Source organism: Apteryx rowi, unplaced genomic scaffold (assembly GCF_003343035.1).
Source record: "Apteryx rowi isolate R43461 unplaced genomic scaffold, aptRow1 scaffold_499, whole genome shotgun sequence".
Taxonomy (NCBI): Eukaryota; Metazoa; Chordata; class Aves; order Apterygiformes; family Apterygidae; genus Apteryx; species Apteryx rowi.
This window is the reverse complement of record NW_020450759.1, coordinates 221672-244921: the sequence shown is the minus strand read 5'-3', so window position 1 is coordinate 244921 and position 23250 is coordinate 221672. Positions and strand designations below refer to the sequence as shown.

Sequence of the window (23250 nt, the reverse complement as noted above, 5' to 3'; positions counted from 1 at the left end):
CTTGTGTGTTACCAGCTGATTTCATCTTAACTGATGTTTTATTACCAATTTGTCTAGTAATAACATTTATTCCATACGACAATATCTACAGCTTAGTGCCATTTTTAATCTAGATTTCAAACTGAAGAGCTCATCTAATCAAGCAGCTCTAAAATATTTATTTCTATTTCAGAAATTTTGACAATTTAAGACTTTCCCCTAGAACACTATACTTTGTTTCATCATGAATTTGATTAAAATAATCACCTGCATGCAAGCTTTCCAAGTAGGCATTCATATAATTCAGAATCACAAATGAATTAAAAAATACATTCTAAGACTCTTTCGAATCTCTAACAATGCAACAAACAAATTTTACTATTTGAAACTAAAAATAAAGCTTCTAAATGTACCTTACTGTATATCTGCAAAATAATCTATCAGAAGGCCAAATCTTTGTTTTTCATACATTTTTAAGCATCACAAAAAATTGTAACATAACTGAAGACTGGCCATTTTGAAAGATGTAATTTTAGGAGCAAATATTACTTTTCTATCAAATCCATGGACTTAAACAAATGGGAACACTGGAAGTAAGGGATCTACCACCACCACCATCTTGAATCATCTCTTTTCTTCTTTCTCTGTGTTAATAACCTGCCTAATGAGTTACTGATTTTTTTTTCCTTTCACCCAAGGTTTTTGCCTGTGTGAGAATAAATTGTTTTTCTCTCTTTAGCGCTTCAGTTATAAAACACTATTTTTAATCTTGCTTAAAACATTGTCACTTGACTTTACCTCTAAAACAAAGGAAGAAGGCACATACAATATAAGCAATCATCATAAGCAGACAACAGTTTATTTGCTCTTCACAGAATCATAGAATAGTTGAGATTGGAAGAGAGCTGTATAGAACACCTGGTCCAACCCCCTGCTCAAACAGGGTCAGCCAGACCAGGATGCCCAGGGCTTTGTCCAGTTGGATTTTGAATATCTCCAAAGATGGAGACCCCACAACCATTCTGGGCAACCTGTTCCAGTATTCAATGACTCTCACAACGAAGAAGCGTTTTCTTATGTTCAGATCGAATTTCTTGCAAATTCAATTTGTGCTCATTGCCTTGTCTTGTCAGTGGGCACTACTGAGTTGGGTCTGGCTTTGTCTTCTTTATGTGCCCCCTTCAGATATTTATAAACTCTGATAAGATCCCCCAGAGCCTTCTCTTCTCCAGGCTAAACAGTCCTAGCTCTCTCAGCCTCTCCTCACGTGAGAAATGCTGCAGTCCCTTAATCAACTTAGTGGCTCTTTGCCATGAGGGCAAATTCACTCCAGTAGGTCCCTGTCTTTCTTGCACTCTTGATTTTTTATTTATTTATTTATTTATTTTTAAAGTACAGACTCACATCACTCAATCTAGTCTTCATTTTCCTGCTATTTACTTAGCAGAATAAAAATGTCTTTCCCAACCCCTATTCCTAGCGATGATATCCACTAAAGAGTACAGCTTAAAAACCATGTCATTAATTACATTGTGCTTTATAAGCATTCACACCAAAAATACGCAACATAAGCTACTTACTTCAAGAAGACCTGTTAAATATTTCTTACAAATTGTGATAGGTTCAACCGTAGCAGAATAGGTACTCCAGTCTGGAAGTGCTGTAACATGAACCATTCCTCGTAGTATTCTTTCCAACGAAGGGAGTCCATAAAAGTGTGGCGCATCCGTTAGCCTTAAGCATTGTAGCAGCTTCAGAGCCAGCTCTGTTCTGAAAGAGCCCGCAAGTTCCAAGCCCTCTCTGGGTTAATTGTAAAAAGCAAAAAAGGATCAGCTATCAGTAGCAGTATGAAGTTACTATAATGAATCATTTTACAAGAGGCCAGTGCCTCATTCTTCTTCTATTATTCTGTCAGTCTCAGTATCTGAATTAGTAACTATCACCTCATGCACAGAATAAGATGGAAGCAAATATGACCTTTATAGTCTCACCCAGATTCTGAAAGCATAATATTGCACCTTATTATAACAGGACTTCTTAACCAAAAGGTAGGTTTTTTTTATTTATGTTTATTCTGATTCAAGAGGCAAAAGTTTAAAAATGTTTCAGTCAGTCTAGAATTCAGCTAGAGACAGAACTGGCAAAAACTTCTATAATCCTTTTTTTCAGCTGTCAAAATTTAATAAGTTGAATAACTGAGTCGGTAGAAAGATGATGATACTGGTTTGAAGACAGTATCTTTATCAACTATTCTGCTTTGGCACTTAAATATATATTATGTCAAGCTGCAGTTTTAATATCTCTTAGAATACACTTGGATGGAAAGATTAAGAGTGGGAAATTATTTTAGAGGAAAAAAACAAAACAAAATAGAAATTCATCTTTGTATTTTCTTGATTGGCAGAAAAGGACTGGAACTTCATGCAGGAAGTAGATGTCCAAGCTAATGACTAATGTGCAGAGATGCACTTTATTAGGGTAAAAAGGAGCTGGATGAAAATAAACATTTGTTGGTATTTCAAATATTCTATTGTTTTATTTCCTATAAATAACTGCTAGGAAGCCAACCAAGTTATCAAATTTAATTATCGTTTCTTGAGAAAGCGACCACTACTGCATACCCTTCCAGGTTAATTTCCTAATTTTGTTGTGAAAAGGCCCACCAAACTTTGATCTTCAATTCAAGAGGGGTATAGTCCATTTTTACAATTTTAAAAAATTGTGTCACCATGTAATTATATATAAATTCTGACTGAGATACAGTCTCACTAGATATTATGTTCTTCAGTTGGAATTATATGGGCAGATCCCTTACAATGTACCTGTCAGTCACTGACTTAGAGCAAAATAGCAATGTGTTAAAAAGACGAATGAGTTCTTTATCCAGTTGCTGCCTGACAGCTGTCTGTATTTCATCTATTTCACCCTGCACTTGGGATTCTGGTCGCACCAGAAGGTCCAAGAGTGAATCTGGCTTCTAGAAGAAAGTAATAAAAATACATTAAGTAATAAAAATACATTCACACAATGCAGTATTGACATCCTGTTTTAATACCTACACTAAAACCATTCTTCTGTTCATAGCTTGCAAATCACAAGTCTTATAAATCACAAATTCCATGATCATTTCACTAAGAAGTATTTCTGTAAAAAACACAGTAAAAACTTCCTACAATTACCTATTACTTGAACGTACTAAATGGCATAAAATAATGTACTGTTACTGCCTTTAAAATCTCCTGGTATTAAGCCATTATACAGTGTATTTTGAATCAGTACAGTCAAGAAAAATTGAAGTTACACGTGCCAATAACCTGCAATGAAAAAATAAATCACAAGAAACAGAAAACACATAGTAGAAATACTAGCTCAAGATGCATCTTGTACAGCTAAATTTCTTGAAAGATTGAAAATCACCTGATTTAAAGCTTTTATATGAATATATTGAATGAGAAAAAATTACAAGAATTTATAGGATTCCCAGTTAGCCACATAGAATTCAGATACTTCAGTTTATAAGTATTAGCAATGAAGACTACCAAGCCTTATTTGTAAATGCTTAGATTGTATTTTGAAATGGGAAAACACAAGTACATGCAGATTGTACTTAACATAGGATATCTCTTGTAAGACCATGAACAAGCTTACTTTGAGGGCAGTGTATTTGAGAACAATACTTTATAATGCAAACTTCCAAAACAGAAGCCATCACTATCTTTGGTACTCAATAATTATTTTTATACAGAAAGATTGGGTTATTATATTTTGATAAATATAATAAAAGCTTTGTTATCTTTATTTTCTGTTTGTTCTTATATTTTCCCATTTCACACTTATATCAAATGAGCAGTACTGGATAGAATGGCTCTCTCAAATACAAAACGTGTCTAAAAAACTGAAAAGAACAAAGTTACATTCTTGCAATACTATTCGTGCAAATTTTACTATAGCCACTGAACTTTATGCTCATATAATACCTTCCTCAGGGTTGTAAAAGTATTTCACTTAGATATATTACAACTACCTTAAATCGAAAATGAATTGACAGACATACTGAAAGAAAAAACTTGTCCTAATTTTCAGTTCTTATTCTTAATGCAAGACAAATAATGTTTACTTGTATCGCTCTGCCAAGCAGAAAATTCTAAAACACCTATATGAAATCTGCAGCCTGAAAGAAAAAACCTGTGAAGTCATTCACACCTACCAGTCGTACAATTTTCCTGCAGTAATATTGTAATAACACCAGTAACAGTAGACTGCCAAATGGGTTTAATAAACATTTTGCCTTACCTAAATGATTTCAACCATGTCATCAACAGTAAGCTCCAGTATAGAGAGGATTTGTCTTTTAAAAAAAAAACAACACTTATCTCTACTCTTTATATTGCCTCGTGAAAAAGAGAGACAGAGAAGACAGTAAGTTGACAGTAAATTGAATCATTTATCTAAATTACATAAATCTCCAGTATATAAAAATGGATAAATTTCATTTCTACTCTTGTGTAAAATAATTTATAAAGGTATTTGGAGCTTAAAGAACTGAAGGAGAAGTGATGTTTGTACCAGATATTTAGAAAATGGGTCCTAAAAGTAACAGAAACATCTCAAGTGGCTCCAAAACAAAGTTGGAAGCAAAAGAATAGAAAATACAATTAGAAAACAAATTATCAGAGAATATGCCAAGGTAAACAGACATAACTGGCAGCTGTCCTTTGTGTTAAGTACTTCCCTTTATCCTGTCTTTTGCCGAGATGAGCAGCATACTAGGAAAAGAAAGCTAAGTGAGTTATGGCTTGCAAACTTTTCCATAAATATTCTATAAGCTTATTCAAAATGCAGAAATCTGTTACTATTTTAAGAACTAGAAAAGAATTTRGTATTACAATTATAATTTTGTTCACTATATTCATAATAGCATAGTCTCAGGAAGGGCAAGCAGAATTCCCATTTTTCCTAGTTCTACATTAAAAAACAAACAAACACAGAAACATATTATGTTAGTAAAGGATAAATACAACAGACTATTCATAATTCTAGTGCTCTAAAATAATGACATTTAAGGAAAAGAATATGCTGTTACCTCACTCACTATCCTCTTAATGTTTTAATATTATAAAATGGGGAACAGAGGAGTGACTGCAATACATAGACTGCAAAGAATAGTTTAGTTAAAATCTTAGGATTCACTTTGCCTTCCAATCTTTGCATTAATACCATCAAATGAAAAGTTTCAAAATTATATAAGCCTGTGTGAAAAAAAAGATACACTGATGTTTTTATTTTTAACAGGTTCTTGATACTAATTTTACTGTAAACCTACTGCTAAAAACTGCCTGAGGTACACAAAATAAAGCTATCTGGAAAAGTTAGCATGTACAACATATTACCTCATCCTTTGATAGCACCAAAGCAAACTAAACACACAGGTAGATGGTTTTTTCTACATTTGGCAAATGTAACATTTTGCTTTAGAGAAACAATTCATATAACAAACAAAAGAGAGAAGGTAATTCTCTCTTGTTCAAAGTTAACTGCTCCAAACACTAAAATTGTAGTACAGACCACAAAATAACAGCCATTAAAACTACAAGCTCTGATATTTTTTGGTTTTGTTGAGAAGTCCTTTTCCTAGAGCAGCTCACCACAAACAAAAACAGGTTACAGTTGCATCATTTTGTAGACGACAACTAACTTAGATATATTCTTACATTCTTATGCAATGTTTTCAGCATCCACTTTAGATGGTCTGTTTCCAAACTTGCTCTCTGCTCTCTAAGCAATTTGTTTAGAAAATTCAGGACATCCACCAAAAGCTTCTCATCCTCAACAGAAGCTGGAAGCACTTGCAGAAACCTGTAATGCAAACAAAAATACTTTCTTTTACACTTGCAGCACATTAAAGAAGTTTAAGATCTCAGCCTAGCAGGATTGAAGTCACCTGCAAACATGGAATTATCTATATTAAACCTAAACTGAAAAATACAAACAGTACCATAGACCAGATTAAAAAAAAAAGGAAAATGTTTGTTAGCTATTCAATATTAGCATTTAAATGTAGTATCAAAGACTAACTAGGCATTTTTGACAATTCTTATTCTAAATACAGCAGTTAGATCTTGTGTTCTTACATTTTGCCATTTTTGTATATGTAAATAGGCAGATAATAAGCCAACACTAAAAACTAATACTAATTTCTTCAGGATATCCAACTATTTCCTGCTGATTCTTTTGACCATTTCCTTCCAGTTTTTTTCAACAATTTTACAATTGTTACTAATGAGCTTTTGGAAGTGATAAATTTCTTCAGGCAGGTGGATGTCCATAAAATCGTCTCTGTATTTAGCCACATCCCAAACTAAAGGGTTGCAAAAATTTACTTAGACTTGGCCAAGAGCGTGACCAAGATAAGACAGCATTTATATAGTGCACTAGAAGAACATCTGTAGGTTATGAGAACTGTTGTCGCTTAAGCATGGAAGGGAACAAATCACTCTTCCACGCCCTGTCCTCAATGCAGTACATAGGGCAAGACTCTCATCGCAAATGTTGGGATCCCAATGTGGATAGCTGGACAAAAAAGCAAGTTGGGTCTCTTTCTCTCCAATTATCCAATATAGAATATCCTAAAGTCATTCTGGCATTAAATACACAATTTGTGCTGTAGTTTAGGCAACACTGATTTACCAGAATAGCAACAATCTACACAGAACTTTGCAATTGGAAGTAAGTGAACCTATGCTTTGAATCATGAGACTGCAAGCCAGCTATATCCTAGCTATACAGTCACTATCAGTGAAAACTGCACTGGAAATAATAATCTCCACTGAGAGGTAGCTTATATTCAGATTTAGTGCCACACTCACATGTCTTCCGGCTGAGCTGGGTACAGCCAGAACAAAGTCACTTTTGCTTGCAAATAACTACAGTGCTCTTTTAATGTCATTAAAGATTTATTTGCAAACAGGTAGATGAATTTTAAGAGTAGAAATTACTTCTTTTTTTGCCCTAAAAAAAAAAAAGTGAAACCACATACAAACCAAACACTCAGAACATCAGGAAATTAAAAATAAATAAATAAGCTGAAATAACATACTGGCAAAGCCAAGATTAATGTTACCTGCCTTGGTTGGTCTCACCTGTCAGCTTCAGTAACCACTAGGAGACACAGTTCAACTACAGGACCACACACTATTTTCCATGGGACCATTCTGTTTGACCACATGGGTACAAAGCAATCAGAATCAGAGATGCAGGGGCAATTAATTCCATAAATTTCCTAGTTTTCATATTTTCAACTTTACAGTTTAAACATCATACCCTTAATGTATTTTTTCAGTTAACGTGCTTACCTGTTTAATGCTCTTTGCCAAAAAAAGCTCTTCAAAGTGTTTCCACAAGGCCCAGAGTTGTATTTTAAAGCAAGTCTGTCATTCAGAACATAAAAACTTAGCCTAGTGACAGCAGCCCTAACATCTCTGTGGGATACTGCCTGAATGATTGAATTAAAACATTCCTGCAGTCCATAGCTTGTGTGTGTTATCTTCAGTATAAGAATGTCTTCTGAGGACAGTTTTAGCATGTCTAAAAATCTGACAAGGCATAAAAGAACAACGGTTAACAGTCAGTATCTTTAAACTATTTCAGGGAGCGTCGACTCCTTCATATTCTAGTCCAAATGAGAAAACAAATTATAAGCTGCCTTACGAATTTATTTTCATTAACTGATTTTTCCACCTCTTTTTAAACACTTAAATCCTGAGCTGTTTGGGGTTTTTTTTGAAAGATGGCTCCTATTGAAAGTTAGTATTTACATGGTTTGTAATGAACTTTTCCTCCATGCTGTTGCACTTGGCCAGTTAGACAGTAGTATTCCTTTTTAAGAAATCACTTTTTCTTTTTTTTTTTTGGACTTGAGGGAACTTAAAATAGAAGTGTAATCAAAGCATGCAGAGTTTTCTATGGCCCAGAACCATATTATTTACTAATAAAACTTGTAGGACCTCTTAAAGGACAAAACAAAATCTGTAAAAGAAAAGTCATCAAGATGAAAAGAGGTATAGAAACAAACATTTTAGTCCTATTAAATGAAGTATCTCCTAAGATGAGGAATTCTGTATACAGAATATTCTCAAACAGAGAAATTATGCATAATCAAGAGATAATCGAAAGATGTAAAAGGAAATTTCTTGATTATCCACCATAATTCTTAGTATTAACATTAAAAAGTGTAATTTTATGGAATTTATATTCCTAAAGAATAAACCATGCAACAACTCAGGGGAAAAAAGACAGCTCCTTAGCAAAAAACAACAAAAAGGAAAACAAAAAACCCAGTCACAAAATAAGATGAGTTTCCTGTTGTCTAATTCTGCCTGAGTCTGGCCATCAATATAAGTTGGATCAAGCTCTAGCCTTCATGTGCAGGTGCAATTTAGGTAAAACATTAGCCCTTGACGTCGTATCTACAAAGTCCTGGGATGTGATCCTTTACATTTAAAAATACAGCATTCTCAAATCATAAACAGCTTGAGCTGCAGTTTGAAGCTGAAAAGCTATTTAACCCTGAAGGACCGTTAATATTATTGAAATGTGTTAGAATTTAAAATCAAGATAAAATGGCTTACATTTTTGCTTCCTTCTCATAATTTACCAGTTGCAACAGGTTTTCAATCCCACGACACCATGACAGATTCCAAGCTACCTTAAGCATGTCTGACACAGGCTTCATAGTCAGGCAGTCAGAAGACAATGGCATAACAACAGAATTGGGGCTAACAGCATGATGAGCAGTGATTCTGACTGGAAGATGATACCTTAAAAAAATAAGTTGAAATACTCAATTAGAAGAAGACTTTTACATTTGCAAATAAAGTTTTTGAAAGCCTTTGTCAGAGGACAAAGTCTTGGAGAAAAAACTTCACATTTAAAAATAAAGACAATCTTATTTTTAACAAAATGTATCCCCTTTCTCTCCTGTTTCTATCCTTCAGGGTTGACAGCAAACAGAAAGAAGCAAAGTTAACTGTAAAAAAGCATACCGTCTAACAACAGCAACAGGCAAACTGAAGGAAGGTAGGTCAGTATCATTACTAGATATGCCATCAACCCTGCAAGAAAAAGATTAAGTTATAGTTATTATTCACTAATTTAAACCCTACTTTTCTACTAATGCTCCTATTTCTTCATTATTCAGATATAGCTGTATTTTTTTCCTCCAACTAGCTCTTTGGTAAGCCACTGATAAATACATTTGTATTAATAAATATTTCTTCATGATTATGCAATTTTAAGGTATTTCTTAGATCACGCATATACTAAATACTTGCTGCAGGTGTACTGCACATAAAAATGAAATTAAAGATGACTTATCAGAGCACATGGCTTTTTAAATTATATTTCCATTAGAGAAAAAACAGGCATTATAATTCTTTTCAGTACATTTCACATGTGTGAATTCTAACAGCATATTTTTTCTGAATTACATGCAAATTTCAAATAATAAATTCTGAAATATTCTTCATAAACTGAAGTCTTTTTTAAAAAAGGACAACTGCTACACTTAAAAGCCAGAGTAAATGGGAGAATTCTTACTAAAAAAAAAAGAGGACAGATCAGACCTATAGCTTTTTATTTGATTAGTGTACTTTCTCTTTATGGAAAGGTGTCAGAGAGCAATAGGGGATTTTTGAAAACAAAAGTAAACAGAAGTAACAATGAAAGATGAAGCATTTATACTGTAATAGTACATCAGGTAAACTTGTACAACATGCAGCACAAATACTGAAACAATTTGTTTGGCCTACACAAATAAGCAATTCATGTAATTTTAGAAATATAAAACTTCTGGCAATGATTTATTTGGGTATATATAAACTGACTTTCATCAAAACCTAAAATTTTGACTAGAGATATATAATTAAAATAATTGTGTTTTTTCATACCATGTTTCTTGTCTTGCTACTTCATCAAACAACAGAAGACAAAGCAATACCATAGTTTCAGTTAGAACAGCACAATCATTTTGGAATATCAGGGAAACTGAATAAAATAAAGATATTTAAAAAATATGTTAGGAAAACATGAATATTTAATAGAAGGACATTGGTTAAACACTACTGATTTTTACAGTCATTTTGCCAACATCTTCAACAGATGCCACTTCCTGGGTAACACTAGCAAACAATGATTTTTCTTTTAAATATTAAGGACTCTGAAGAGATCCAAGGTTCTCGGGAAGGCTTTTGGTTAATGTTTCACATGCGTTCTTTCTATCCACATATTAAAATAAAAATAGAAATAAAATCTTTACCTCTGAATAACACAAGCAGGAAGGATGACTCCTGTGCTAGGGACAAACGAACAACTGGATCAGCATATGCAAGTTTCCATAAAAGTGTTAGACATGGTAACACTATGCATTCCATGACCTGCAGGACCATATTAAATATTAAATAAAAATATCAATTAGAATGATCTACTGTGAGATGCTTAGTACAAACGTTCATGCTATGAACCAATAGATTCTACTTTTTGTAGCAGAGAAGCCTAGAACTTTCTTAGACAACCACATTTGATCCAAGTGGTTACAGCACATTCATTCAAAAATATTTAATCGCTTCTGTTTTTCTTAGTAATCAGTAATAATTTTATTGGCCTCTGGTCTCCTAACACATTTATATAACACTCATTTCCAAAATACATATTTTGGAAAATACGTAAGTACATACAGAAGCACATACATGAGCTGAAGGATTTCCAAAAATAAACAAATATTTACACTCATATAACCTTATTCATTTTTTGATGCAAATAGCTATACCGTATCAGATTAATTTCCTGGGTCTAAACCTTTCAAATGGAGAAACCTCAGAAGTGGAAGCAGCTTGCTCAGCATTGAAATATCAGTGAATGGCCAAAAATAGGGCCGAGTCATTGCTCCTTAGAATGAGAAGACAGTATGTCTTTCACAGATTTGTATGTACATTGTACCATTACTTTGCTTGCCTGAAGTTCTATGTTTAAATTTTGTTTTAGCTCCATCATCAAACAGAGTTCCATTTGATTTTCAATAGATAATAGCCATGCTTATTTAGAATGGAAAGAGGAGTCTTTGGCATAGCTATAGTTATAACCTTATTTAAATTGTGCTTCTTCCCCTCTACTGCATCATTCATCCTTTTCTTGGTAGCCATTTCCCAAAGAGCATGTAAGCTTTTTCTTTTCTAACGATTTTAGAATGAAAATAAGAACAGTTTGAAGGGAGAACAAGAATCTGGGCTAGATTCCCTCAGGACAGCAACCTAAAGACTAGTTTACATAATCATATCTACATGCTCTTTCTTTGACCTAATGAAACACACTTCTTATCTTATTTTCAGATTCAGTTACATCAGACAAGAGGTAGGCAGTGCTCCCACTTCATTTATTATCCATCCTGGTGGTTTACTAACTTTCTTGGTAAAGGGTTTGAATTATCAGAGCTTGACGGAGCTAAAGATGGGAACTTGCTGGATGTGTTCAAGTGACAGGAGTAAGGATGGTGTAAAATAACTGTTTTACAGAAGAGACATAGCAGACCATTTAAGATCTGAAACTTTTATCATCAACACAGAGCTGACTGGCAAATTTCTGAATCTTAGCACTAGAAGAAGTGGAATTTCATATGTAACTGTTGGTTCAGCCTCTCTTGATGACTTGATGTTGAACCTCTCCTTGTTCAACATGGACAATTTTAGATTTCTCCTCTAAATCTAGGATTAAGTTACAGATTATAAAAGGCTAAATATTATATATATACACAATTTTCCTTTTTAAGCTTTATCTTAGATTCTTGTCTGACTATGAGGGATCTGTTTAAGGCAATACATTTTCCATGCTTGTATTCCTGTATTATTAACTAACTATGCTAATACCTACTCACTAGACAAAATAAAACAAAAAAGAAATATTTTTATTACTTTTTATCTCAAAAAGGTAAAATAATGAAGACATTGCCATTCTACAATAGACATTAAAAAAAAAAAAAAGAACCTTACATCAGATTTCCCCAACTCAGTATCAGGGTTTTACATAAGTACTCATATTCTAGCTTTGAACTTGACTAGAGATCCCTTAAAGCTACTGGGATAAAATAATCTTAGATACTGACAGTCGGGGGGGGGAGCACTACCATTACCATTACCAAAGAAGAGTGGCATAACTTTGACAAGTAGGAACAATTCCACAAAATGGCAACCAGGCTATTCTCTTTTGTATTTTTTGAAAATCATTACCATTTAAAAATTCTCATAGGATCTTAACATATTTCATGGTCTGGACTGTTGGCTTACTAGACTAATACTATTCAAGCAATTTAAGAAATACACAAAAAAATTAATCCAATGAAGTGACACTGAGCAACTTATAGCCTTATTAGCTATATTAGCTTTCATAAAATGATTTCAAATAATGAATTTCAGAAAAATTCAATACAGAAATCTTGCATCTGCAACAAATAAACACTCAATTCTAAATGTGATCTTGTGTCCTGAAACCCTCCCTGGTGAGGCAGAAATCTTCTGTTTGTCAGAAAATTGCTTATACCCAAACATCAATCTGACTAGTATATTCTCATATATAATTAATAAATGACGGTTTTTAATTATATTATATCTATTTGCTTTGGGACATAAGTCTGGAGACTATGAAAAAAGACATATTACTTATAAGTTTTTTAGCTCATTAAAAGTTCTRTTTTGGTATCTTTAAAAAAACCCAGGGAGGCTCTGGCTATCATATTTCAGAACCACACTACCAAGCACAGTTAGTTCTATGACTAGTTACTATCATAGGAAGTAAACCAATCTTTTTTCATTAACAGAATGTTAGCATATTGAAAAGCGAAAAAAACTAAATACATATTGGGATTATATGTTACTAAACATTTGTATTCTGTGCAGAATCAATGCAGTAACAAGATTAGTGTTATAAGTACAGAAAAAAGCAATTATACTACCACCACGCTATGCAACATTTGCAGAAGAACCTGTGCCAGTATTTTTACCTTGCCATCTCGATGTATACATTCATTGAGGTAAGCCGAAATCTTTTCTACCATACCCAACTTTTTCACTATATCATGCATTTTGGTATCTGTAAGAAAAAGCATATCTGTATTAGGAGCCCCTGGCTCCATATTAAACTTCTCAGTGTGCAATCACAAATTTGTGCTGTTGAAAGCAACAGTTTCCCAAATCACTAATAAACAGAACAAGTACAGCTCTAGCATAACAATGCAAGCCTCCCTAGAGTCTTATCAGCAATCCTTTAGTTAACCCATCCCAAAGAAATGTTACAAAACATAAATATTATACAAGTCTTCCTACAAAGCTTAACAATAACCGTGCAATTTGGGACAACAGTTTTAGATAGAGATGTCTGCCTAACAAGTGAAAAAGACCTAAGATGCTCAAACTACTAAACAGTCATTACAGGACAAATTTTAGCCAATAATCTCTAAGCCAAATAATAATAACAATAATAATAACAAGATCTCCATTTCATTTGCAATCATCTGATTATATCAGCCTCTTAAACACTGTTATTAAACAACCTAAATATCTTCCCCCAAAATCTTTATGTTCCACACCTACAGAGACCTCAGTGTAACTCAAATGCTGGCCATCCAGGATTTCACTTTTAATATTTAAAGTCTTCAACAGTTTAATATGCAACTAAAAATGACATTAAAAATCAGTCATGAATCTGTCAATGAAAAGTAACGAGTTAAATTATTTTCCACTGAAACCATCATTCAGAACATCGGGTTCAAGAATATTTAACAACAAAAAAAGCCGTAAGTTGTTTGGGTTGGTGATTCTTCATATGAAATTTGTTCTGATAAAACAGCTACATTTTTTCTTTATAATTTCATCCTATGCTAGATTTTGCATTAATTTTTTTGTCATCTGAAAACTGTGGCAGCCATAGCTAAATGTATTTTACAGGATATAGGAGACATTTCTTCATTTTTGTGTTGTTTCTGTCAAGAAAAATCCTTATTTTAACATTGTCTAAGACGTCATCTTCTCATGGTGAAAAATTAATGTTCTATCATTATGGTTTGTCTGCCTTGAAGAAAACATATGCTTGAACCAGAGTTTGAGTAGGCAGAGTACAGACCTCCAGGTTTGAAACTCCAGAGTTACGGTCCCGCATTAAGTCAAATAATGCTCTATTCAAGATTACATACTTGCATCTTAACTTAATCAAATATTCTTTACCAGAATTCATCATTTTTCCCTTATGAGTAACACAATTATAAAAAATTGTGATGCAAATTTGTGATCAGTCACTTAAATTAAATCATAAAGAGTATAAGATGGAACACCTTTCCAGCAACATATTAGATTAAATAGCACAGCGAGCCTGCATCTTCATGTTGAAAGAGATTATAATCATGGAAGTTTATCCTGAGTTTACTGAACTCTCAATCACAGAAATGACATTTAAATGCACTTTAACTGTGGTTACTACTTAGGCTAACTCAAAATGGAAGAAGAAATTCTGGAAGCTAGAAGGAACTCTTCACTAAGTGTAAAACCCATTTCACTAGCCTCCATAATCTAAGAATTGACTTTCTTACCTGAAACTGAGTTGGCAATAGGAAAATTCTGAAGCATCATTAGTTCTAACATACATCACAAAATGACAAATATTAAAATGAAGAAGCAGAAAAAAACCTGTTACAGAGCTTACAGAATTAAGCTTACTCCTGTAGGGGAGTTGTTCTTTTCTACAGTAAGAGCACCTTATTCTTGAGTACAATAACAACAAATAACTAAGTTCTGATTTGGACTGCTATCTTATCCACAACAGTGTTGCACTCTGGTCCAAAGATGTATGTAAAATCTACATAAAATAAAAGCACCCTTAGCAGAAACATACACAAAACAGCCAAACTATAAAGTCATTGATGATCAGCAGATGAATAAAAAATTTCTAAAGAACATTACCTTGCAAAATTATGGCTAGCTGTTCGGCTGCAGACTTTCGTAGAACTAAGTCAACAGCATCAGAAGTCAAGATACCATATAGTTTTTCAACAGTTTCTGCCTAAAAGTAAAACCATATTTAGATTTACATACAGTATGCTATTGTGAAACAAGGTAACTAGCCAAATCTCATAACAGAAAGTAGAAAATATTCTACTAAATATTCTTTATTAGAATGTATTTGATTAGATTCCACATGTACGTAATAAGAAAGGATTAAGTTATCTTTTTGTAAGAAATCTCTAATAATTCCTGGGGTACATAAGAAGAGAATAGTTTCTAGCACACAACAGTTGGAAGCAGACTTCTAACCAATAACACTCAGTTTATGCAGGATTACAGAAAGCTCAAAACTACACAGAAATGCTGTAATACACTTCTAACTTAGTGAAGAGGAGTGCCTTTTTAATAGCAGCAGGGTTAGAACAATTAAAATAATCCTGCATTCACATACAGATTTAAGATCCTAACTTTTTTGAGGAAGTAGGGGAAGAGTATAAATCAAGTGTACAATGACTGGTCAGAATCAATTTTATCACAGGGGAAGCATCTTAGCTTTTTTTTTAAATGTACTGTTAACCTGCAAATGTTGAGTGTAACGGAGAAAGAAGAATGGAGTAGAGGTGGTAAGGAAACAGCCTGGCTGATTGAATAAAAAGGTAACTTTACCCATTGGTAAAATACCTGTGATTTGTTTTCAAAAGCTGTAATGCTAAGAAAACACAGACAAAAGTTTGTAATGCATCTTAGAATATTTCAAGTTAAAAATTCTTTGTGGCTGTTTCAATAAGAAGGGATTCTGAGTAAAAAAATTCTCTACTTGAGAAAAACCAGACTCTATCCATGCACAATTAAATTGTTGTAAGCACGGCAGGCCTGTATTGTTTGCAGTCAAGCTAAGTCTTACTGTTAACTTATCTGCAGAGAGGAAAAAAAGAAGAATGAATTCTTTTCTTACTCATTGTTGCACCTTGTAGTGTGAAAACTACTGTTAAAGTTCACATGGAGAGAATATATCTATGCATATATCTAACATACATATATTTCTTTTTATGATATGAGCCAATTTGTATGAAATATTGCAAGCTTCAGAGAATGATAAGTTACTGGACAGGTGGAAAAGAGTTGAGGAATGACAGAATATTTAGACAGATTTTATTCACCTTAAATACCGACTCTGTTTTATCATCCAATTTCAGCTCAATAGCTCTTTTTATTATAAACAAGTTTGAAATGCTGGACAACACACTACCATGCAGACGTGGGCGTTTCAGGCTGGCCCCTTCTTCATTCAAAAGATGGAATGATAAATGTTTAAGTGCTACAGAACGAACCCTAAAGGAGTAAATGATTAAAATAAATACATAAAGTCCTCATACTGGAAATCTTTAGCTTTACAGTTAAACATTACTTAGGTCATACAATTTCTATTGTGGAAAAAGAAATAAAGTACTCAAAGCAATATTGGTCAATCTGCCTTTTAAGTCAACCCACTGTACTACAGCATATTACTCACAACTGCTTTTTTGAGAAAAGAAGACGCAGAGCTGCCCGTAGTCTAGTAGCTCTAGGGAGAATACCCTCTCCTTTGTCAGAGGTTGTTTCACTCAAAGTGAGGATGCAGTTACCTAACGTATCTTTGGCATCAGCATAACCCTAAAAAAATTTTAAAAACCCAAATCAAAAGAACAGCTTAATAAATAGCAAACTAGACAATATAATTCCCCTTTATTTTTTATTTTTAGGAATGAGGTGGAAGGGGGGAAGCACCAAAAATGCAACAACTTTAATAAAACCAGATATTCAATTTCTGCAGATTAAAATTCCTCCATGAAAATAATTGAAAAAAAACCCTTAAAACAACAACAACAACAACAACAACAACAACAACAAAACATGTCCCAGGAGTATTTTGATCTGGAAGTTTAGCCTTCAGTCCATTAGCATGATGCTACTCTAAGTTTCATTTTCATTTTAATAAATAAAACTCAATTATTAGGTGAAAATGGCTTCAAAACAATAAAGTCCTAGCTATTCTTTTTAGATATTTAGTCAAAGCATTTACACATACGACCAAGACAAACCAGAATCAGTTATATAAAATACTGATGTCACAACCATTTAAACAACATAGCAAAATAAAACACCTTTTATATGCACTGGGTGAAGATAGGCTTCCAGCAAGCTCTGCTCAAGTATCTGTTACACACAGCACACTACAAGCCACAGCAGAGAGAAAACTACTATTTGGAAAAATGAGAGTAGGGAAAAGTTCTCTTTCACATGTTTAACCTACAGCTTATATTAACCACCTACCTACCTAATCTTGAATATCAATAGAAATACAAGATATGTATGTGGGTAACACAGGAAAGTCGATATTACCTTAGAGCTCTTTCTCTCCCATTAACCTCTCTACCACTTTCAGTTCTCATAGTGCATTTCCTCTGCATGGCTTAAGTTTTCCTGACTGATCCTTTTATTTCATGAACCATCCTGTTGGCAATTCTGCCCCATTTTTGCTTTGATTTACGCACTTTACTTTGGGGTTTAAATTATACAAGCACTTTTTTCAAGTTATGGTAGTACAGAGGTACAGGCAATCTACATGAATAAATGGTAATGACATGAACAAGTAGGAATAATTATCGTGATATTTTTAGAGGAGGAATGTTAAGTGTGGGAGAATGGTTAAGTGAGAGAGGGCATGATCTCTTAGAAGTGAGCAATCCTGCCTTCATGATGAAGGGAGGATCCCACGGTGATGTGAACTGTCCTTGAGCATTCCTAGACCATTACARAAGGGGAAGGCAAGTAGTGGTAAACAAGTAAAGGAGGGGGCTGACAAGCCCCTCCACGTGAACAGCAACTTTGCACCAATCATGTATCCGCTTTAGGCGCGTGGACAGAGACTGTAAACCAATCATACAGCTATTGCTAGTGCATGCTTATTGCTTGTCTATATATACTCTGTGTAAGCTCTAATAAAGGGAGAACGACCATACTCATATTGAGACTCATCGTTACTCCGGGTCCGTCCCCCCACTCCGACAGTTAAGGAACAAAAAAGGTGACAAAAAGTATACTTGGATGTACTAGTCAAATTAAAAAAAGAGAGAGAGAGAGAGAGAGAGAGAAATGTATGGCAAAAAGCAGGAAGACATAGATAAGTGCAGCAAGATATCTATCTTGAAGACCATAGGCAAACAGTACAGGGGAAACCTCCAGCACTAGAGAAAAAGCATTAAAAAATTTGGATGGAGCAACTATGATGAAAATAAGACTGAGAAGGGGAAAAGCTCCTGTCAGATTGAGCTGAGAGTAAAAATAGGGGAAAGAAAATCTGCACAGTTCTTATAGAAATGAAGACTCAGGTCTAAGCATAATATTGACTATTGACACTTCTAATAAATGGGAAGAAAATTCAGAAACACCAAAATAGGCAGTAAATATAGCTTAGCTATTTGCCTAACACATACTTGATCTGAAAACTGTATAATCACACAGAAGTTATAAATGTTCAAATTTAAGAATTGAGGAAGGAGAAGCACTCCCACAATTAGACACTAATTTGAAACAGCATGCAGTATGTTTCAATCTATACTTGGATTTCCAAACATAGTTTAAAACAATTTAAGCCCTGGTAAGTACCTGTTAATGACTAATTTCCAATATATCCCTTCAAAATTTCAAATTCTAATATTACCAGGCTAAATTTGTTTACAAAACCAAAAGGAGTAATTTTGACTGGCATTAGGACCCATATAAAACATTTCTCCATCTGACAACTTACTATTTGTTAATCTATTTTCCAGTGTTGCTGTTTACATAATGGCATATCTCATACTATCTCATACATAACAGCACAGGTACCTGTAAAACAGGAATGATGGGATAGAGGGCCTCAATAAACTTGTTCCAAGTCAATACTGTCATTACTAGTCGTCCTTGCAATAGGTATATCAGAATGGACTTGGCAGCGGAGTTCACCTGCTCGGTAACAAACAAACAAAAAATAATAATAAAAAAGATGCAACGGCCTAAGTTTCTAGGTCAGTTTGTCAATACCGTAATAGAAAATTCTGTCTTTGAATTTTATACAAACACAGCTCAAAGGGAAAGGATCTATGAATAAAATGTAGTCACACTGCAGAACACTACTTTTAAATTGTCAGTCACATTAAATATTAAGTTGTAGAAAAGCCTGTCAGAGAAAACACACAAACTGTTCTCCTGTTAACAGGACAGACAAATTCTTGGAATTTAAAGCCTCTAAGCTCAGGATAATAATAAAAAAGTGAAATGCCAGAGATTCTTTGCAAGGTTACCTATCTATAAGATACATGGTTAATTTATTTTCACAGCCTTAGAGAGATGACTTCAGAGTGTAATTCCTCTCCAGACTACCCATGCAGTAGTGAGTCTAAGCACCCGATGTGCCAATGGTGAAATATTACCCTTCAAGTAACAATTGTTACTTGTATTGTAATTTGTTGTAATTACAATTATTGTAATTACAATAAATTGTAATAAATTGTAATATACCAAGAGTACTGGAGTTTGTTTTTTTCTTCCCCCCAAATGTAAGAATATGCCTGAACTTCACTGAGCTTTAATATATATATAGCTTAAGGACAGGTCTCAGTGCCTTTTTACCCAATCAATTTCATCTCAGAACTCTGGTTTTTATTTTCTACAAACATCAATGAATTTTTCTGAAATGAAAAATTATTACAGGTTATACACCTATTGGCCTCTCTGTCCTCCAGGTAAAACAAACTCTGTTTCTTTTCTTTCCTGACTCTACATTTCTGGGGTATTTAATTCCCAGTCTTTATGATGTATTTCTGGAGCTACAGGAAGATAAAAGACTCAAAACCTGTTATTTCATTTCATTTCATGGCCTCAGTTTCTTGAGGTAAACAGTCGAACTAAGAAGGTTATCAAAAATTTCAAATTGTACATGAATTCATTTGTAGCTCTGTATCAAAAAAGGAAAAAAGGTACGTGATATAGTATTCTCTATAGTCACCAATGTATGTTGAAAGCGTTTACAAGCTATAAATTATTACTGCTATAAAGGTAACAGAGGAAAAGAAAGTTCCTAAGAATTATTTTTCCTTGTGTTATGTTAAAAAAATAATAATTAAAAAAAATCTAGCTGCTAAAAAATTGCATTTTATACCAGAACGAAACATTCTCTCACTCCAGGCAATAAGAACAACCTTTCAAAATCTCATTCTAGCTTATCTTTAAGAGTTGGGATTTTTAAAAACAAAACCCAGCATTGGGATACATGATTCTTCTCAATTTCTTCTCAATGTCACAAGCCTGAAAGATTAAGCTGACATTTAATGATAATTTAAATAGCAGATATACATCCAAACAGTAGAAAGAGTAAGCCTGGACATGACCTGATTTATATACATTGGTAGGAGAAGGGTAACCATGCCTTATAAGGTAAAGAGGGCGACATGAAATGATTCTTATAAACATGCATTCTCCATCCCAATCTTTTTTTTAAATTATATATCATTTGATATGCTTGACCAATAACCAAAAGAGAACACTTGCAGTTTTTTTAATAAGGCATCCAACCAAGCAGTCAATCAAAATTAAAACTTTCCTTGGAAAAGATAAATTATACACAAACTACTAATATATATAATCAAACATATCAAACACTTTTTATTTCTCTTTGTAAAATGTTAACCTCTGAAAAATACTTCCAAATGGAATTGCACACAGTGTTATGTTAAAAGTCTCAAACTCATTTCAGCAGACAAGCAAAACTGAATACTTGGATATTTTTCAGAAACAAAATTAAAATGAAACATCTGTGTAGCAACAACAAAAAACAAATTAATGATCCTTAAAACAAAACAAAACAAAACAAAACAACTCCCACCCCAAATCTGTCAATTACTCTTCTTTCACCTCTGACTCTAGGGACCTTGTAGATCAGCTATAAAATAGTTACAAATAACCTGAATAATTTTTTTTTTCTTCAGAAGTCCTCAGTTAGGACTAAAACTAAGTAATGAGTGGATATATGTTAAGGTTAGGACTGTAAACTAAGAAATGAGTGGATACACATTAAGCATTCATACATATAAATGAACTTAACAACTACAAACAGATCCTACTTACTTCTGTAACACTATACTATACTTCTATAATACATAAATAAAAACATAGATGTGTTCGCAGACATGAAAAATACATTTTTATAGCAAAGACATTGCAGATTTAAACTGTCTCTTTGCTCCTTAGCTACTGCACACATTTCAGAGGTCATCCCAACTTTGCAGAGGCTTGAGACTTCATGTTTGTCATAAATGTAAAGCATCATGCATACTGTTTTGTCATATGCCCACTTTAGTAGGGCTGAATATATTACAGGAAAAAATAAAAATAAAACCTACAGATTATTTTGTTTTCCTTTTGTGTTTATTACACTGAATAGCATCCCACTTATAGGACGTCGTTTTGTCTCTGAATACATCATAAAGGTATCCTTCAATTTACTAGATGTTCACTGTTTGCATAGTTTTTTTTAATATACAAGAAACTGAACGTAATCCAAACTTCAGCCTCAAACAGTCACGCAGAATATTAAGACCTATTTTGATGCATGCACATCAACTTATAAATATAGCTTAAACACAGTACCTCATTTTTATATTCCTGAAGGCCAAATGTAGAGATTTCATATAAAACTTTTGGATGAAGAAGAAAATGTACTCCATGGCAGACTGAAGACACAGGTTTAGCAACATTATGAATACCTAAACAGTCCTTCAGTGAAAATGAAAGACAGTTAATTTTAAAATTCAAGATAGTCTCTACTACTACATCTTGTTTTATAGACTGCCAGCAGCTGTCACCCAGTGAAAAGCAGCTAGGAAGACTACAATTCTGAAAGCTAAACATTTTGGTACTTAAACGAACACCTTCTTTGTACTTCATTGACTGAAAATTCCAGTTGCTACACAGACTGAAACGGAAAATCATTTTGTTTTAATTTTTAAATAATAGTAAAAATAAATCAGACAAACTTTATATACTGTTCAGTATTACATTAAAATAAGCAAAACCTAAAACAAGCAGGTACAATCTCACAAAAACATATAGGTGTCATTTGGTGGAGGTAGTTGCTTTTTCTGTGAAAGACTAGTTCAGATATCTTTTCATATTAGTGAATTGCACCATAAGTACAATATGAAGTTTAGCAGGTGCCCACTATACAAAATAAGAATGACAAACCATTATGATATTGAAAAATTAAAAGTTAAGTTTAACTAAGTCTGTACCTATCCAGAAAAGCTTTGTTCAACCTATTCTAAAAAGTACGTGTTGGGCTAAAGAGTGGACAGAAGGAAGAGTGAGGATATTTAATTTAAGGCCAACACTGTGGAGAGGCCTCGAAGAGTGTCTTTATTCTGCAGGATTAGAAGTCTGTATTTCAATGGCAACTTTGGTAACTTTTAGGAGGCTTAACCACACACCAGGACTTCATTATACCAAATGTTATATGTACAAACATTAGAGCCCTATTGCAACAAATTAAGGTCTGAGGCATATGCAAGTGATTTCCAATAAGTTTTCAAGAAAAAACAATGCCTGTTTAACTGCTGGCCTTGAAACATAGCCTGTATACTTTCTATTCATGCTTTACCACATGCAGTAACGATTGTGCAAGCTAAATTAAGTCTCACTGACATGTACATATGAGTTCTTCCAATGGAATTTCATAAATGAAAATGATTGCAACTCAATACACAACCCAGATGATAAAAAAGGGATCTGCTTTCTTACACCACTTGGTCTTGAAGAGCTAACTTTTGCAGAATGGTAGAGGCGGTAATTATTCTTTTCACTGATATGAGCAAATATTACTGACTACCTAAAGACAGCTAATGAATAAGACAGTCATTCCTATTATAGAGTATAGTCATGCTTTCAGGACGTTCACATTCCTTATCCCTTGGGCTATCTTTATAAATAACTCGTGAACATAGATCGAAAAAATATACATACAAAACTAAAAGAAGATCCCCAAGGTTTTAAAACTTTAAAAATAGTAATACAAAAGGACTGACTTGCTCTTAAATCCTCTCCAAGCTTATATAAATATGAAAAAGAGACATTTTTCTTTCAGATTTTCATAAAAGTTAAACAATTAAAACAGAATATAGATAAAAACATATATTATGAAAGTGTCTGTATTTTATTG

The 23250-nt window shown here is 33.5% G+C and overlaps 1 protein-coding gene across 6 annotated transcripts in view; it reads right to left on the bottom strand.

The window, feature by feature from the left end:
- The window catches only part of RTTN (rotatin), an 86394-nt gene that overhangs the window by 38903 nt on the left and 24241 nt on the right, over nucleotides 1–23250 (bottom strand). For 4 of the 6 annotated variants that reach the window (XR_003255718.1, XM_026079287.1, XM_026079290.1 and 1 more), the window contains exons 15-29: nucleotides 21687–21812; nucleotides 18888–19004; nucleotides 16531–16670; nucleotides 16178–16349; nucleotides 14976–15075; nucleotides 13025–13113; nucleotides 10292–10409; nucleotides 9924–10020; nucleotides 9021–9089; nucleotides 8607–8795; nucleotides 7332–7571; nucleotides 7119–7190; nucleotides 5691–5835; nucleotides 2802–2956; nucleotides 1560–1779 (exon numbers count right to left, since the gene is read on the bottom strand). Coding sequence is in view for 5 of the 6 variants with exons in the window: in XM_026079287.1 (XP_025935072.1) it covers nucleotides 1560–1779; nucleotides 2802–2956; nucleotides 5691–5835; nucleotides 7119–7190; nucleotides 7332–7571; nucleotides 8607–8795; nucleotides 9021–9089; nucleotides 9924–10020; nucleotides 10292–10409; nucleotides 13025–13113; nucleotides 14976–15075; nucleotides 16178–16349; nucleotides 16531–16670; nucleotides 18888–19004; nucleotides 21687–21812 (2049 nt within the window). In the remaining variant the exon portion in view is untranslated. The remainder of the gene's footprint in view (nucleotides 1–1559; nucleotides 1780–2801; nucleotides 2957–5690; nucleotides 5836–7118; nucleotides 7191–7331; nucleotides 7572–8606; nucleotides 8796–9020; nucleotides 9090–9923; nucleotides 10021–10291; nucleotides 10410–13024; nucleotides 13114–14975; nucleotides 15076–16177; nucleotides 16350–16530; nucleotides 16671–18887; nucleotides 19005–21686; nucleotides 21813–23250) is intronic. The other 2 variants (XM_026079289.1, XM_026079291.1) reach the window with 2 other exon arrangements.